The sequence below is a fragment of the Xenopus tropicalis genome, chromosome 1, assembly GCF_000004195.4.
Source record: "Xenopus tropicalis strain Nigerian chromosome 1, UCB_Xtro_10.0, whole genome shotgun sequence".
NCBI lineage: Eukaryota > Metazoa > Chordata > Amphibia > Anura > Pipidae > Xenopus > Xenopus tropicalis.
Window position 1 is genome coordinate 45,386,546 of NC_030677.2, and position 16,415 is coordinate 45,402,960.

A 16,415-nucleotide genomic window follows, 5' to 3' on the forward strand; every position below is an offset into this window, starting at 1 on the left:
GTCCACAGGGTTCTCAAATATAGAGCTAGATGCTGCTTTTTACTAAAAGAGGCTGCAAATGAATTCCAGTCAGCAGGCATGGCCAAAGTAAAGCCACAGGGCAATTAAGACCATTAATTAAGTTCCCAAACCCCCAAATTTGTGGGTGGGAAGAAAACTTTCAAATTAGGCTTTTTGGCTTTTCAGTTGTTCCTGGGCCGCCCGCCCACCTCTCCCGCGCATGCAATGCATACAGAAGTTTCTGCGTGCCCTCTCCCCATTGCTCCGTATGCGGGCAGAATATTCCAGTGCGGCTGGGCCGCATTTGCCCCACTGGCACCTGCAGATCAACAACAGCTGGGAGTTTAATTATTAGTTAGTTCAGGAAGACATGTGTTAAGACACCTGGAGATAATTCCTAAAGGTGTCATGTTGCCAGTGTGCACCTAACCACTCAGAGTAGGTGTCCTTCAGTGGGCTATCATAGTCCCTTGCTGAAAATACTGTATTATTACACTGAACTATCATATAAGTAGTGATGAACATATAGACATTGACTCACAATGGTCAATATTAATTAAGAATATTCAGTCCCAGTTTGCAAATCAATAGCCATAATGCCACAGTTAACTACAGTTTGTCACCACTTGCCTAAAGGTGGCAATACACATTACGATCTGTCTCTCGACATGCCCACCTAAGGTGGCCGATATTGGGCTAATTCGATTATTTGGCCCTAGGACCCAATTCAGCAACTGAAATCTGTCCCTATATGGCGACCTTAACAGTCAGATTAGCTGGTCTCCATTCTCTTATTTACAGAATGTCAGCTAATTTGATCTATACAATAGCAAGTTCCTCATTTAATTAGTTGCTGCCTCAACTTAAAAGTCACTAACATTCAGGTCATATGGAGAGAGCGATGAGGCAAAAGGGAATAGGTATTAACTCAGCATGGTGTGTAGGTTTAGCTTCATCCAGCATCTTGCTGCTGCTAGCACAATAGGATGATTAAGTATCTCTGTGAATTAAAATTGTTAATATCCTGTGATGCCTGTCAGTGTGCGCCGTTAACATGAGCTGCATTTGCAAGGCAATCTGTTCCTATAAGCCTCCGCACCTGGCACCCTGTACCCAAAGCCACACGCTAATCTCCCCAATTAAACTGGGTCAAAAAGAAAAATACTCTTTTCCCATTCAGTTAGGAATTAAAGGAACAGACAGCTGGTACTGGTCTTACTGGATACAATTTGATAATGACTGAAAATTAGTAACCCCTCACAACAACATGCAGCTATTAATAAATGTTTTGCTTGTCTAGAAAGAGTCAGATATAAAAGAATCTGTATTTATTGAAATATTATATTTCTTAGAACATTAGCTGTATGTTTTACACATTACATTCCTGAAATTTTGGAACCAAAACACTACTAATTTGCAAAAGCTGTAGGTACAACATCTTCATGTCAGTTTTACTCAACAATTGGAATCGTTTTACCTGCTTTAAGTACTCAATGCCCGTTTTAGTTTGCAGTTTGGGTATCCAGTATGTTTAACAACAACAGGCATAAATAAAACATTTTATAACAAAAGCAATATCAAGCCACCACTCACTCTCTTTAGGGATCAAACATATGAGGGATATGCCATATTCTATATGTTATTCACCTAGTTTTCAAAAGATTTCTCTTTTTGCCCAGGTATTTTAGCATTGCATACACTTAACATGGCTGGCGGCTATGCCTGATTTCATGGGCAGTCCCTGGTCCCAGAATTTTTAAAAACTGACCAAATATCAATTGGAATCGTAACACTCAATGACCAGAAGTAAAAAAAAAAAAAAAAAAGTCTAACTTTTTATAGGTAACTAGTAATTTAGAGCGCACTGGAAATACAATAAAACAGCAGGAATAATGACCATGTTTACCATTCATAATGTAATGATCACGAACCTCATACAGAAAATTATGCATTTCCAGCACAGAATTCAGGAAATGATTTTCAAGCATTCTCAGCTAAGGATTCTTAATGTATCCAAGTTCAAAGCCAGGCAGGTGCTTTTTACAAGGACAATAAAATTTTTAACACAAAAAAAAAAGGGTTGACTAGCACTAATCCTGGTAGCAATTAACATGGGAAGACCAACGGTGAAGGACCAAAATAATCTATTATTGGTAAAAGCAGCAGCAGACCCACACTAAAGTCAACTGTAGGTTTGCCAGGTTTGTAAATCTGGCAAATCTGGCAATTTCTTCCCTTTATTTTCCTAGTCTCTTTTGTTTACATACTATAATCTATCCTGTCTTTTTTAGGGTAAATATAGATATAGAGTAAAAAGACTTACGGTTAATATGGTTGATAAAGTAGACTCCAATCTGAGGATCATAGGAAGACTCCCATCCCCAAGGCAACTCATTGCCAACGCAGTCAGCAAATGACAAAGGTTTTGTTAGCCTGTGGGATAATAAAAAATATACATATTAAAAAAGATCTAGCTGAATATATGTAAATTTTGTCTCAATTCCATTAAACCTTCAATTTTAAACCTTCCATTTCATGATCAGGAGACATTTCTATACCAAGGCCTCTTATACACTGTAGTGGAAAAGTTAAATCCATGAATATAAGAGACACTGTGGGCCCGATTCACTAAAGTCCGAAATAAGGAGTGCTATTTATAGCATGCGTTAAAAATCTTATCACTTCTTATTTTTCGCTCGATTCACTAAAAGGACACTTGTCATAATTAAGAAGCGATGTTCTTGGCGTTATTTATCTTGCGACGACATATTTTCAAGCAATATATTACGCAGCACACAACATATTACGCAGCACGTTGCTTGAAAATATGTCGTCGCAAGATAAATAACGCCAAGAACATCGCTTCTTAATTATGACAAGTGTCCTTTTAGTGAATCGAGCGAAAAATAAGAAGTGATAAGATTTTTAACGCATGCTATAAATAGCACTCCTTATTTCGGACTTTAGTGAATCGGGCCCTGTGGGTGCTGACATACATACGCTTTTTGTTTGAATTTTGGTTTGACACCACTTAGTTATTCTTTTCTGCAAGTTGTAAAGAAATAGTAACACATAAATTATTTACAGAACAGTAACATGTACATAAAATCAAGCAGATGTAATTTGCTCAATAAATCTCAGTGAGGGATTGCTAGTGTCATGCCTGGAAAACAAGCTCATCCATTCTGCAGCGCACAGTGCAGGAGGTTGCGTAGAATACAGAGAGAGTCTTGTGATGGAACTGCTGTCATGGCTGTCTCACTCCTTACAAATAATGAGTTCACAAGGAATGCTAAATGTTCAGAACACATTGAGAAGTTGTTTTTAGCAAAAAGCTGGCAAGTCCACAACTATACAAATTATTTACTACCAGGCTCTCAATTCACAACCGGCTACACCCAGCCACTGCTGGACTAGGTCAGAGATGTCCGGCGTGTCATACATGAGCAAATGAAAACTCCTAACTTGTCAGTCATTCAGGAATTGCTTGGACACCCCATGTGCTCTACGGGAATACTGAACATTGCAGTTTAACTGGGGGAAGGGGCATGGTCTGAAATTCAGGTACAGGGCTGAAGGCTGGACATCCCCATTCTAGATATCAGACCACTGGCTGCTGGAAAACACTGGCACTTAAGAACAAGCTTGAAAGACCCTTGTTGTAGGTTTAGGGCTATATTATACAGGCATGGCCAACACGTATCCACCTCAGATATATTTCTACCACAACCCCCAGCATCTAGAAAGCTGCCAGCTGTCAATCACTGATACAGATAGATTACAGCACAAGACAACGTCGACCCTATTTTACACATTTTTCATTTTCCTAGCCCTGTAATGATTAAAGGAGATACAAATATCCCTAAAAAATAAGATTTTCCAATTAAGACATTTTATGCCACAGAAAGCAAGTATAGTTACATAGGGTTGAAAAAAGACCAGAGTCCATCAAGTTCAACCCTTCCAAGTAAACCCAGCACACACAAACCTATACTTACCAATCTATACACTCACATACATAAACTATATATACAACCACTAATACTAACTGTAGAGATCAGTATAACAATAGCTTTGAATACTATGCTTTTTCAAGAACTCATCCAGGCCCCTCTTAAAGGCATTAACAGAATCTGCCATTACCACATCACTAGGAAGGGCATTCCCCAACCTCACTGCCCTCACTGTGAAAACCCACCTACGCTGCTTCAAATGGAAGCTCCGTCCCTCTAATCTAAAGGGGTGGCCTCTGGTGCGTTGATCGCTTTTATGGGAAAACACAACATCCCCCATCTGCCTATAATCCCCTCTAATGTACTTGTACAGAGTAATCATGTCACCTCGCAAGCGCCTCTTTTCCAGAGAAAACAACCCCAACCTCGACAGTCTAACCTCATAGCTTAAATCTTCCATCCCCTTTACCAGTTTAGTTGCGGGCGGGCGACTAATCTCCCCGATATGCCATCCCACCGGCTTGAATGTAAATCGGAACTTGCCTTGAAAGGAAATGTAATTGAATGTCATCGAACTGCTGTGCAATCACATGGGTCAGAAACTGAATTAATATTAATTACTTGTATGATTGTATACATGGCCAACATAAGAAAAAGCAAGTTACTTCCAAATAAATGTCGGAGTGTTTATATATTATGTACTTCAATAAATAACTGTTAAAGTACCTGACCCCTACCTGTTGTAAATCCTAAAACCCTAACTGGAGTCCAATGAGTGCACTGGAACAAGTGGGTGGGTTTACCCAAGGGGGTAGTTCACCTTCACAAAACATAGTATTTTAAATTTTTACTTTCCCTTTTTAATGTTGTATTTGTTAATGCTTTTCCTTAGTATTTCTGTTGTTGAGTGCATCCCAGAATCCTGCTAACATAGGGTTAAAGTGAAAAAGCGTGGCAATTAGCCAAGACATAAATGCAAATTTTCCAATGTTCAGCTATCTATAAGATTAATACTGGGAAGAGCTTAGAAATTCTTAGTGAGGCACAGAACTGACAATCATTTTGTCATATCTATACTATGCATACTGTGCAGTCTGTGGCTCCTAAGGAGTAGGTGAAGGGAATAGACTGAAGTCAGCAATAGAGAAAGGAATAGGAGCAGAAAATGAAAAGATAGGGAAAAATACTAACAGATAAAGGAGCAGCACAGATAGGATAACATTACAGGGGAGGAAAAGTAATTTCCATAATGTAAATTATTGACAATACAGTTTCAGATCACTGACGATGACATTTACTGGTGCAAAACACTACCCTGGATGGAAGGGCTCTTTGTGATAGAAGCCTCTGTGTCATCAATGCAGGAAATTACCCCTGACCCACCCTTCTTGTAGGGACCTATTTATTAGATAAAGATACATATAGTTACAGTCTGCAAAACATAGGGCAAGTGCCAAAATGAAAACCAATATTCCTCTATATATAAAGGAAGCAAAGGTCAGTCAATGCCACAATGCAGTAAATCATGCTGGATAGGACCACACCAGTATGTTTGCAAAGACCCAGCCAACGTTTTCACTTAAGATGTTATCCATCTCCATGGTTTTACATGGAGAAGTAAAGAAATCACATATTTTGTTACAGATAAATTAATCTTTCCGTGTCTGACATTCTGCAATGCACACATTCACAAAACACCCATATATAAACAATATTACTTAACTGTAGGTTCAGATAAAAGAACTTCTTGGAAAGACCCAAATTTATAGGGAGTTTGTCAAATAATCAAACTCAAATTCATACTCAATGCAAGTAATTATATCATTGTCACTAAATCTTGATGCAACATTTTATGCCAAAAAGGCTTAAAAAGACACTTGGAGGCATAATTTAACAAGCAGCTTGTAAATAGACAGCAATAACAAGCTTCTTAATTGAGTCAGCAGTAGCTTAAATGGCATATTAGTAGTCTAGAATTGTCCTGTATAGCATTGGCCTGAAGCTACTGACAAATATGAGAGTCATAAAAGCAGTAACCAGTGGTGAGGGTGAGGCAATCTTTGTATTTTACTTTTAGAGCTTTAGTGAAGGACAGATTTGTTATCAGCCAGTCTGATGCCAGTGTCCCACCATGTTGAAAAGCATGAACTTCAAGCCAATGGGAGGGAGTTCAATTCTGCCATGAGGGTCAGATAAAACTGACCCCATTTCTCACTATATGTCAGAAACGAGAAACAAGGATTTATGAGAAATAGTTTCTATGGGGAAGAATGGAATATAGTTCCTCTTCTCTTTACTTTCTTTAACTGAATGGTTTACAAACAGTCTCTAAAGAGTGTAATAAAGACATTTCTAAGTAAAAAAAACTCCTAATGTCTACACAGAGGTCAGATTACAGTAATGCCTGACCACACAGGGCCATGATTTAGCTCCCTTTAGCCCTGGGTATACTTGGCCACATGATAGAAAGGCAGCATTCATCTAATTTTATTACTATATATTCATATTCCCAAAACAACATGTGGCATTACAAAGCAGAAGGAAGCCGCAGCAATAATATTACATGTCATCACTCATGACAGATGGTCCAACTATGTGTGAATTACCAGTTCTTTATATTCATGGAGAAAGATTCTTCCTTCTGCCTACATTTTTATAAGCCAAGAACAGATCCAAAGAGAACTTTCCAAACCTGTCTGATCCCTAAACCTATGCATATCCATAGTATATGGAGACTGTTTATATTATTGGTACGTGTAGAAGCAGCTACAAAACCAACATTAAAGTAACAGTAACACCAAAAAAATGAAAGTGTTTTAAGTAATCAAAATACAATGTACTTTAACCCTGCACTGGTAAAAACATAGTAGTACTACTATAGTTAATATAAATAAGCTGCTGTGTAGCCACGGGGGCAGCCATTTAGGGCTCTGGCACACGGGGAGATTAGTCGCCCGCGACAAATCTCCTTGTTCGTGGGCGACTAATCTCCCCGAAATGCCATCCCACTGGCGAAAATGTAAATCGCCTGTGGGATGGCATACGCGGTGGCGTGATTTCCCCCGAAATCGCGGAAGTTGACTCAAGAGGAAATCGCGCCGCCGCGTATGCCATCCCACCAGTGATTTACATTTTCGCCAGTGGGATGGCATTTCGGGAAGATTAGTGGCCCGTAAACAGGGAGATTTGTTGCGGGCGACTAATCTCCCCGTGTGCCAGAGCCCTTAGTCTGAAAAAAGGAGAAATGGCACAGGTTAGAAGATAACAAAAAAGTTCTGTGGGATTGTATCTGCTTATCTGTTATCTGCCTGTGCCTTTTCTCCTTTTTTCAGACTTAATAGCTGCCCCCATGGCTACACAGCAGCCTGTTTACCAAAACTATAGTAGTATTATTGGAGCAAACATGTTGGTTTTACCATCGAAGGGCATAGTATGTTATGTTTTCATTATTTTAAAATACTTTTCTTTTTTGGTGTTACTGTTCCTTTAAGTCTTAATGGCACATGGGATTTAAGGAGTCTGATGAAAGAGGATGTAGGTATATAAATTAAGCATAATTCAATATGAATTTCTGTCCAAATCCCATGATACAACATGCATTTGCCATGGCACAGTCATGAAAACCCCAATCTGTGATGACAAAACTTTTATATAGTTTATTTTAATACCAGCTATATTATTTGCTGGTGCATTCTGGCCACACCTTCCCCACGTCTCCATTCTGCTAAGACCACATCTATGTTCCTACTACAGCCAGTTATCTTGCCCTCTGTTCTGCATGCTCCTGAGGATTTCAGGTCCCTCCTCTATGAATTTCTAGAGATGGGTGTAAGGTGCAAATTAATACTATGGAGAGAACTAGGCTGTTACTGCAAATGACTGGGTGAGAGCAGAGGGAAGAGATACTCCTTTTCCATAAGCTTTGCAGGTATACTGTATAATCGAACAGGAACCGTCAAGAAAAGAAACCTACCTACCTATTAAAACGTTATCTATTCTTCCACTTTAAAGCATTTATAAAAAGAATGTATAATCCAATCTTAACACCATCATTAGACAAACATAAATGCAAAATGAAGTTATAATGGCTAATGGTACTACTGATATTACTGATATTGTTAGAGTTGTTACTAGTTGAGGGAGCAGGTAATACTCACTATTCTGTGGTTTATTTTATCACTATTGCATATACAGGTATGGGATCTGTTATCCAGGAGGTTGCAAATTACAAGAAGGTTATATACCACAGACTCCATTTTAATGGCATAATTAAAAAATTTAAAACATATTCCCTTTTCTCTGTAATAAAACAGTACACCTTGTATTTTATCCCGACTAAGATATAATAGTATGGTGATCCAAATTATGGTAAGACCTTTTTGGAAAAACCCCTGGTCCTGAGCATTCTGCATAATAGGTCCCATACTTGCATAAATGTTTCTCCTCCTAAGCACCTGACGCCCAGTCTGCCTCCCCTCTTGCCCAATATACTCCAAAGGTTAGCCATAAAAGAAATATCAGGGGTCAAAGGAAAGAGAGAGCAGTAAATGGAGGATACAAAAGAGACAAGACAGTATTCTGCACATGACTTATATGTAATGTTACTGTATTAATGCTAGCGGGAACTGAAACAAAATCCTCATTGATTCATGACTACAGCAAGATATTCTGGCGCAATAAGAAATCCCTCGGGTGTTTTATGTTAATGGACTACTACACATACAGGTCTTCCACCTAATTACAGGAAGCTTTGTTACTAGTGCAATGGAACGATAGGAATTTCTGGCAGATCTTCAAGGTACAAGGGTCACAAGACAAGCCAACTGAAATCAGCTGACCTATGAACCTAACATAAGAAGGACAAGACTGTGACTCTAAATTTACTGTGAGTCTCTTCATGAAACTTGCAGGTTAGAAAAATAAAAATAAATAAAAAATGCAAGAATTTTGTGCATGTTATTTTGTATGATCACAAAAAGTAATTTATAGGAGGTCAGCCTTGAATTTAGTTGTGGTTTATCTTTACTCAATTATTCATCTGATTTCAAATGCACTCCATTTTTTATCCATTTAAATATAATGGCAGTAGTTACATTCTAACACTTACGTGTAAGCCTCTATCAATGCGCCACCAGAAGTACAAATTATATTGTCATTAAACAGGAAACCTGTGTAGATCCAGATTAACTCTTCTGGCTAAAATCTGCCTTTCAGTTGTGACACCTGGCCATGAGCAAGTGCTTTCCTTAATTAACAGTAAAAAATGCCAGTGGCAAATACAGGTTGTGTGCCATAGGTCTAAAGGTGGCAATACATGAATTTTCATCAAATGATCAGATCTTTACCCAGTGTGCAGTGGATCATACTGTGGGTCCACAGGGACCAGCTGGGAAAGGACACAGACAGGAACCCCCGAGTGCCCTCATACACAGGCTGGTAAGATAAGCTTGGTTTGGAGTGGGCCGATTCAGCAGCTTTTATTGGCTCGTGTATGGCTAGCTGTGTGAGCAGCTACTCTCTCCCCAGATTTCTTGAGACAACCGTATCACCTCAATAGTCCATCTTTGATTTTTACTCCCATTACAAGGCATCAGAATGATGATATAGCCTAGCAGTCCACAGGCATGACATGATTTCATTGTGAAGCTGAATAATTGCCATTGCCTTACCAAAGGCTGCTGGGTTTTCTAATATTCTGTACAGAAGGATACAATATATTTACAACCACAGGTATTCCCTTCCATGCATCTCCTCTGTACACAGAACAACATACAGGAAGGTGATGTTAAAACAGACCACTAATGAATATCAAATCCTTTGCAAAAGATTTGGACAAAATACAGAACTGAATCTAAGAGAACCGCATGCAAATAATTTGCAGGGGACCGATGCCAACATAAGAAAAACAGGAAAAAAAATTGTTTTACCCAACATATCCGATATGTGAGGAGATAGCATTCACTTATTTTAGCATATATTTTCTACCCATGTGCTGCATGCAAAATTATTCCCACTGTTCACAATGTAAGACTAAAATCCTTAAATGCAGAGAAAGTAATTAGCAAGGTCTATTGTCTCCACAACAAATAATAGTCAGGGTTGGAGAGTGCTGGTGCTTTTGCAAGGGTTCCCCGGTTATTGTGGTTTTAGACTCTCACTTTTCACTCTTTGTAGCAGCAATGGATTAGGATACACTATTAACCTGGAGGAGTGCTGAAAAATGCATGAGAAACTCTAGACATGAAAACAGGTATAGACCCTCAATTTTTTATGAGCTTATTTCCATACTGGACCTACACCAAAATAATTCAAAACTTTTACAACAACTAAAGAAGCCCGGATGATTTTATTACATTATAATTCCAGAAATCAGCTGTTCCAGCTCTTGAACATTTTACAAATAAATAGTGGAAAGTGCCAGTCTTAGTGAAATCCAATACAACGTATGAATTTCCCTTCTCCCCTGCCAGAAATATTGTGTGACTGGCCTAATGTGAACTTTAGGCAGTAATGATACACTGCACTAGCTAAATATTCTTTATATCCTTTCCCTCACTCAGTCTACCAAGAGAGAAGTATATGGGGGAGCCAGTTATTAAACCACAGACCAACGTGAGCCTTAAGTTAGCTTAAAAAAAATAACAAATTAGTCTTACCTTTCATTTAACCATAAAAATAATGCATGTACATTGCTTGTATTTATCTTTATCATCTTCTTAAATCATTTTTATATATGTTATTCTAATTATTCTCTCTTTTTTCCATCTATGAATTTGTTCTAAACGATCTAGAGGGACCCTAAACAACAGATGTCTAATTAGTATTTAAGCAAAACACACAGTATAGTCCAATCTGCTGTATATGATTGGTTGAGTAGAAAAGACACCTTTGTTTAGCATTATAGCCAGTCAAAAGTTTTAGTTGTTGCATTCCTGTAAATGGGAGGTATTCAGGCTGACAGTCAAGGCCCAACTGGGCAATCTACATTCCTGAGTCCTTTCAGTAGTTACAGAGTCCACTTCCAATACTGTAGCACCTCTCACAGCAGAACACATAAAAGTGATAGACTGACACTACACCTGCAGACAGTGCCACAAATTAAGGGAGAAACATTTATACAGCTACATGGATCATGCATAAATAGTCAGATGGCTGAAACAACCATTGGCAAGTGTTAAAAATGTGTAGGATAGGGCTGAATGCTACATTATCTGATAGCAAATACAGGAATACAGGGTCAGACTAGCCTGCAAGAGGATCTCCAGGTGTGAACCCAACCCCTAATGGGCCCCCAACTGGAGTGTCACCACTGGTCTATATAACACCTATATAACATTAAGTAGCATGTACAACTAGCTGCTGTGAAAGTGGCCCTAGAATTCAGTTTCTGTTGTGGGCGCTAGGAGTCCAGTCCAAAACTGGCAAGATACTAGAAGGCCAGAAGTCAACTTTATGTCTGTCAGTGACTCCTGAGCCTTGCTTTTCTATGTACAGGAAGAGAAGTGTGAGAAGCACATGGAAAAAGGGAAGAATGTTCTAAAGCCCTTAGTTTGTGCCTTGTGTGGGTGTCACGGGGATATCAGCAAGTGTTAATGGATTCTCTCCCAATATAAATTGTTAAATAAAAGTTCTAGAACAATGAAGAGTTTTCCCAACAGAGACATGTGCCCTTATGAGGCTGGCAACAAAGGGACTTTACACGCAGTCTTCCTCCTTCAGATGTGCAAACGGTTTATTTTGCTTGCCAGAAGAGAGGCGGAAGAAAGCAATTGCTGAAGGCATATTTGCATGAGACCAAAAGACTATGAAATTTTAATTAATCACAAACCAACGCTCTCTGGGGTTTGCGCTGAATACAAAAAGCATTTTATTCATGTAAATAAGGCTTTAAAGGGGCAGTACAATTGGAAAGCAAGAATCCAGTCGTACAAAAAAAATTACACATGTAACAATTTAATCCATTTGGTACACTCGGTTTGTCTATTACTTCACCTGTTTGATTGGACTTTTAAGTTCAATCCCTTTGTTTAAAAATAACTCTTTGGATAGAAGTAGAAATTGTATCTTTTTAAGCTGTATCAAATACAGAGACTGTCGCTGCTCTTACTCTAAAGAGCACAAGATAACACTTTAACACTCTGCACAGCCGGCAACCACGTTGCAATAAACTCAGGCAGAAATTATTTAGACGGTTTTCAGAACAGACAAAGAATTCCATGCATCGTCCTCTAAAGAGTTCAGCTTTATACGTAAATTCGGTATATGGCCTTTATAATTCCCATTTGCAGTTGCTAAATTGTCAAAAATTTAAACTGCATTCCTGTCAATGTAGTAAAAAACTTTTCTAAAAGTGCCTTTGAGTTGTAGTGACCTGAAAGCAGCAATTAAGAAAGAATCTGGACATTTTTGTGAAATTATAAGAATAGGCAGTCTCAGTCTATTTACCAGGCTTGTGTTAAAAATAGGAGTAAATTGAGCCTCTAATGCACCATAGCAACCACAGGCTGTCATTGAAGTTTTCTGTCATGTGAACAACAAACATGGGACACTTTTGTAATTATTACCCTTTATTTATATAGTACTTTACAGAGACTGTACATCAAGTCACTATCACCTTCACACACTAGAGGATTTCATTATGAGACAAATACCTGCCTCTACATATGAAAAAATCCTGTGGAAAAAAAGTATTCTTAAAAATAACCAAACTTAACTAACTTATACCATATTCATTGGCCTATTAAATAATCTTAGCAAACTTAGCACTTTAAATAGCAATTTTTTATGGCACATACTACTAAAAAAGTATATTTTTATATACATTTTTTACTTAAGAACTTTTTATGCAATATAACAGGCCTACATTGTTTGGTTAGTTTTTGCTGGTTTTCCTTTAAAGAAAACAAACTCATGTTGTGTGGGAGCTCATTTTCCAGGTAGGACACCCACCCTTCCCACAAATGTATGTTCCTGCATATACTGAAGGACACAACAATTTTTGGAGGACAACATAAATGATAAACATTAACTGTATGACAGAGATAAATCATAAGCGCTATTCTTAGTAGTTTGTTTAATTAGTTTTGAGCAACGATGCTGAACATTAATTAAAGGTATAATTATCATGCAAGGCAACAAATCTGGCTAACTACTGCAAATAGCTGCGTTCTTCATCTAGTTCCTGACCTTTTTCACTCAAGGTTTTACTGCTTTGCAAAATGTGTCCTTATCAGAATGGAATCCATAATGCTCTTTATCTTTCTCATTCCTTACATACCAGTCACCAGCTTACTCCTTACTTCACACAGGTAAACAAACCAGCCAGGCAAGCTAAGGTCTAACTCTGCTATTCAGCTGCCTACACAAGTGTTACAGGCACTTTCATATGGACGGGATATTCATTTATCTATTACCCCTGATTTATACAGCACTGACACATTAATGCTGGGCTTCACATAGACTGTTCATCATTTACATCAGTCCCACTCCAGTTAAGCTTACAAGCCAGGGTCCATAACTTATCCATATATCATCAAGACAATTAACTTGCTTGTATGATTTTGGAACGCGGGAGGAACCCCAACAAAACCAAAGCATATATTGGGGATAACATACAAACTTCTTGCAGAAAGTGTCCTGGCTGCAATCAAACCTAGGCCCTCGGAGCTGCAAGGCAGCAATGCAAACCACTATTCCACTGGGCTAAATGTCCTTTTAAACTGCAACTCCCAGCACCTCTGTGCTGTCACAGCCAAGTCAATGCTGCCCCCCTTGCTTTGTTTTTTTGCATTGAAGAGGATAGAGGGGGGCTGCATCACTAGTGCAGAGAGCGCAATAATGCTCTCTGCACTAGAAAACCCAAAATTCTGATATAAAAATCGAAATTTCAGCACTTCTAGTTACCAAGAGCAGCTTTTTGCTGCCCATGGTAACTTGCCAGCCTGAGGCAAGCTGTTAAAGGACTGGAAAGTTAACAAATGCAGAATCATTGTAGTTTAAGGAGACCTTAATCTTAACAATGAAGTAATCTAGACAAGCTACATATTTTGGGCTTCTGCACCGGCCCAAGGCTACCGCATCCTGGACATACCTGTATCTGTAAAAGCTTTTGAAGGAAGCACTTAACAGACGTCATATTTAAATATTAGCTGGAAGAGCTCTACCGTTTTAACTTTTTTATTGTTTTACTATTTTCCGTTACTTTACCTAACTAAAGTCCTTATTCCCATTGAGCACACAGCACTTGCCAGTCAGATAGAGTTAATATATTCTTAGTTCCAGAAAATGCATGCACAGGGCACAGAATGAAAGGATCGTATTAAATATGTATATTTTATTAAAGAAAACACATAAGTGAATGGTGTTTGGGAGTCCATAAATAATAATTCTATAAGTATAAAAAGAGAATTGATTCTAAAGAAAGTCTGGTTATTCCACTTTGATAGATGACTGGGTTTCTGGGTGCTTAGTAGTATTAGGGTCCTACTACAGCATATATGTTGGGGAAGGTGGGCTTGCTGGGTCCCACAAATGGGATATCTGTCCTGACCACATACCTTTAGTAGGCATCTTTAGATTTGTGTCTCTAAAGATGCCCCCAATAGTCCATTCTCTGGGCTGTTACCACATTACTTGAGCTTAGGGACAGCTGCACAATATACAGTATATAGACAATAAAAAATGCACAATGCTGAACCCAACCAGCACTTAACTGCCTCCTACCCACAAAGCACTCACATGAGTTATAGTGCCGCTAAACCAAACCACTGTAGGGAAACTTAATTAAAGCAGATTTCTCCTACAGAGAGCATATATAATATACTGCTGGATGGCTTACACAGTTATGCTGAAAGTTATTCTTCAACAATACAAAACTTTTGTTGCTTACTATCTTGTGTATAGAAATCAAACCAGTATTAATGCTGTAACCAGTAACAGAAGATACTTGTTTTTATCTCACAACCCCTCAACCTGAAAACATGAAGAAGTATTACTGCAGGTGGACATGTGACTTGATCGACTTTCTGCCAAAAAGAAATGGCGGCGCATTGTTTTCTGACAGTTACCCAACTCGTTCTACAGCACAAAACAAGGCAAGATTATTTACCTGGATTTCTGCTGTTTGCTATATTCAGTTCACATTCCAAACACCTTTTTCACTTCAGTGGTTTTCAAATATATAGTACAACAGAAATAAAGCTAAGAGAATTAGGTTGCTTTCTACATTTTTTTTTTTCTTTTGCTGTAAGTTTCTGTTAGTTTAAAATGGCAAATCTCTAAAAAAAAGTTATAATTTGATGGCACAATACAGTCAACTGTCCATCCTCAGGCAGAATTAAGCTACTGATTCAGCCCTTTCAGACTGCCACCAGTTAACTGTAAAATGTATGGGGTCCTCCTATGGGCCTCACCTGTCGCTGTGATACGATTGTTTGTCTCGAGGAAATGTTTGCTTTTTCGCTGACCTCATCAATATAAGGCCATCTTAATAATGGATACATTAGTTCATACATTCCCCTGTTGCTGATATGCATCCATTAATGCAGCACAGTTGGCAACCTATTGGGAACATGAGAGATTTTAATAAAGCAAATAAGATGGGTCCTTCAGACCAATTCAGCAGCTTATTTGCCCATGCCTCGGAGAAGATCTGCTTGTTTGGCGACCTCCCCAACTAAGCAGATCCTACAGTGTAGGACCACCTTTTTCCAGGTCCCAAATGTTTCAGGCATGAAGATGTTTTGTGTTTGGAACAAAGCAACATTTAGATATCCTCGTACAACTAAACCTTTCACGAAAGTGATTAAAAATGAAAAATCCTGTTCTGATTGGTTCCGATAAACATTAAATATTACTAAAATCCAATGGAAAAGATAAAAAAAAAATCAGTCTTTTTCAGAACTTCTAGAAACCTAGTTTCGTATGATTTTCAGACCATGTTTTGGCTCCAAATTATCATCCTAATAATTTTCGTACCGTGGCGTTCAGTCGTTTAGTCGATCGGCCAGGTTAGAAATTTCCGGCAGCTAATGAAAAAACCTGAGCATGTATTGTGTATCAGACAATATCATTGGGGGGGTCTACAATGGAAGTCACTTTTGTACGATTGGTGTCTGTTAATTACTTCATGTTCAGAACATCCTACAATTCGTATCTTTAGGGCTTTATCCTACAACTTCAGTCTGAATGTTAATTTCAGATTGTTGCATTTAACGTACGACCGATATCCGCTGGAAGAAGACTAAAATGTATGAAACATGTATGGCCACCTTAACCGTTCCAAAATGCCTTTCCACCAGCAACAATAAGCGTTACAGTTGAAAAGGCTGCTGCATCACTCCAGCTTTCTGAAGTCACACAAAGTTTCTTTCTGCACTTTGGAAAACTGAAGCGTTAAGGCCTATCCACCGGTGACTCCTATTGTTGCTAGTGAAAAGGCATTTCAGAGCAGTTAGTTAGTCG

General features: G+C 38.5%; 1 protein-coding gene across 1 annotated transcript in view; it reads right to left on the reverse strand.

Moving 5' to 3' along the window:
• The window catches only part of wwc2 (WW and C2 domain containing 2), a 96,425-nt gene that overhangs the window by 54,337 nt on the left and 25,673 nt on the right, over nt 1-16,415 (reverse strand). Inside the window, 1 exon segment of the mRNA NM_001004872.1 lies at nt 2,324-2,433. Coding sequence (NP_001004872.1) covers nt 2,324-2,433 — 110 coding nt within the window.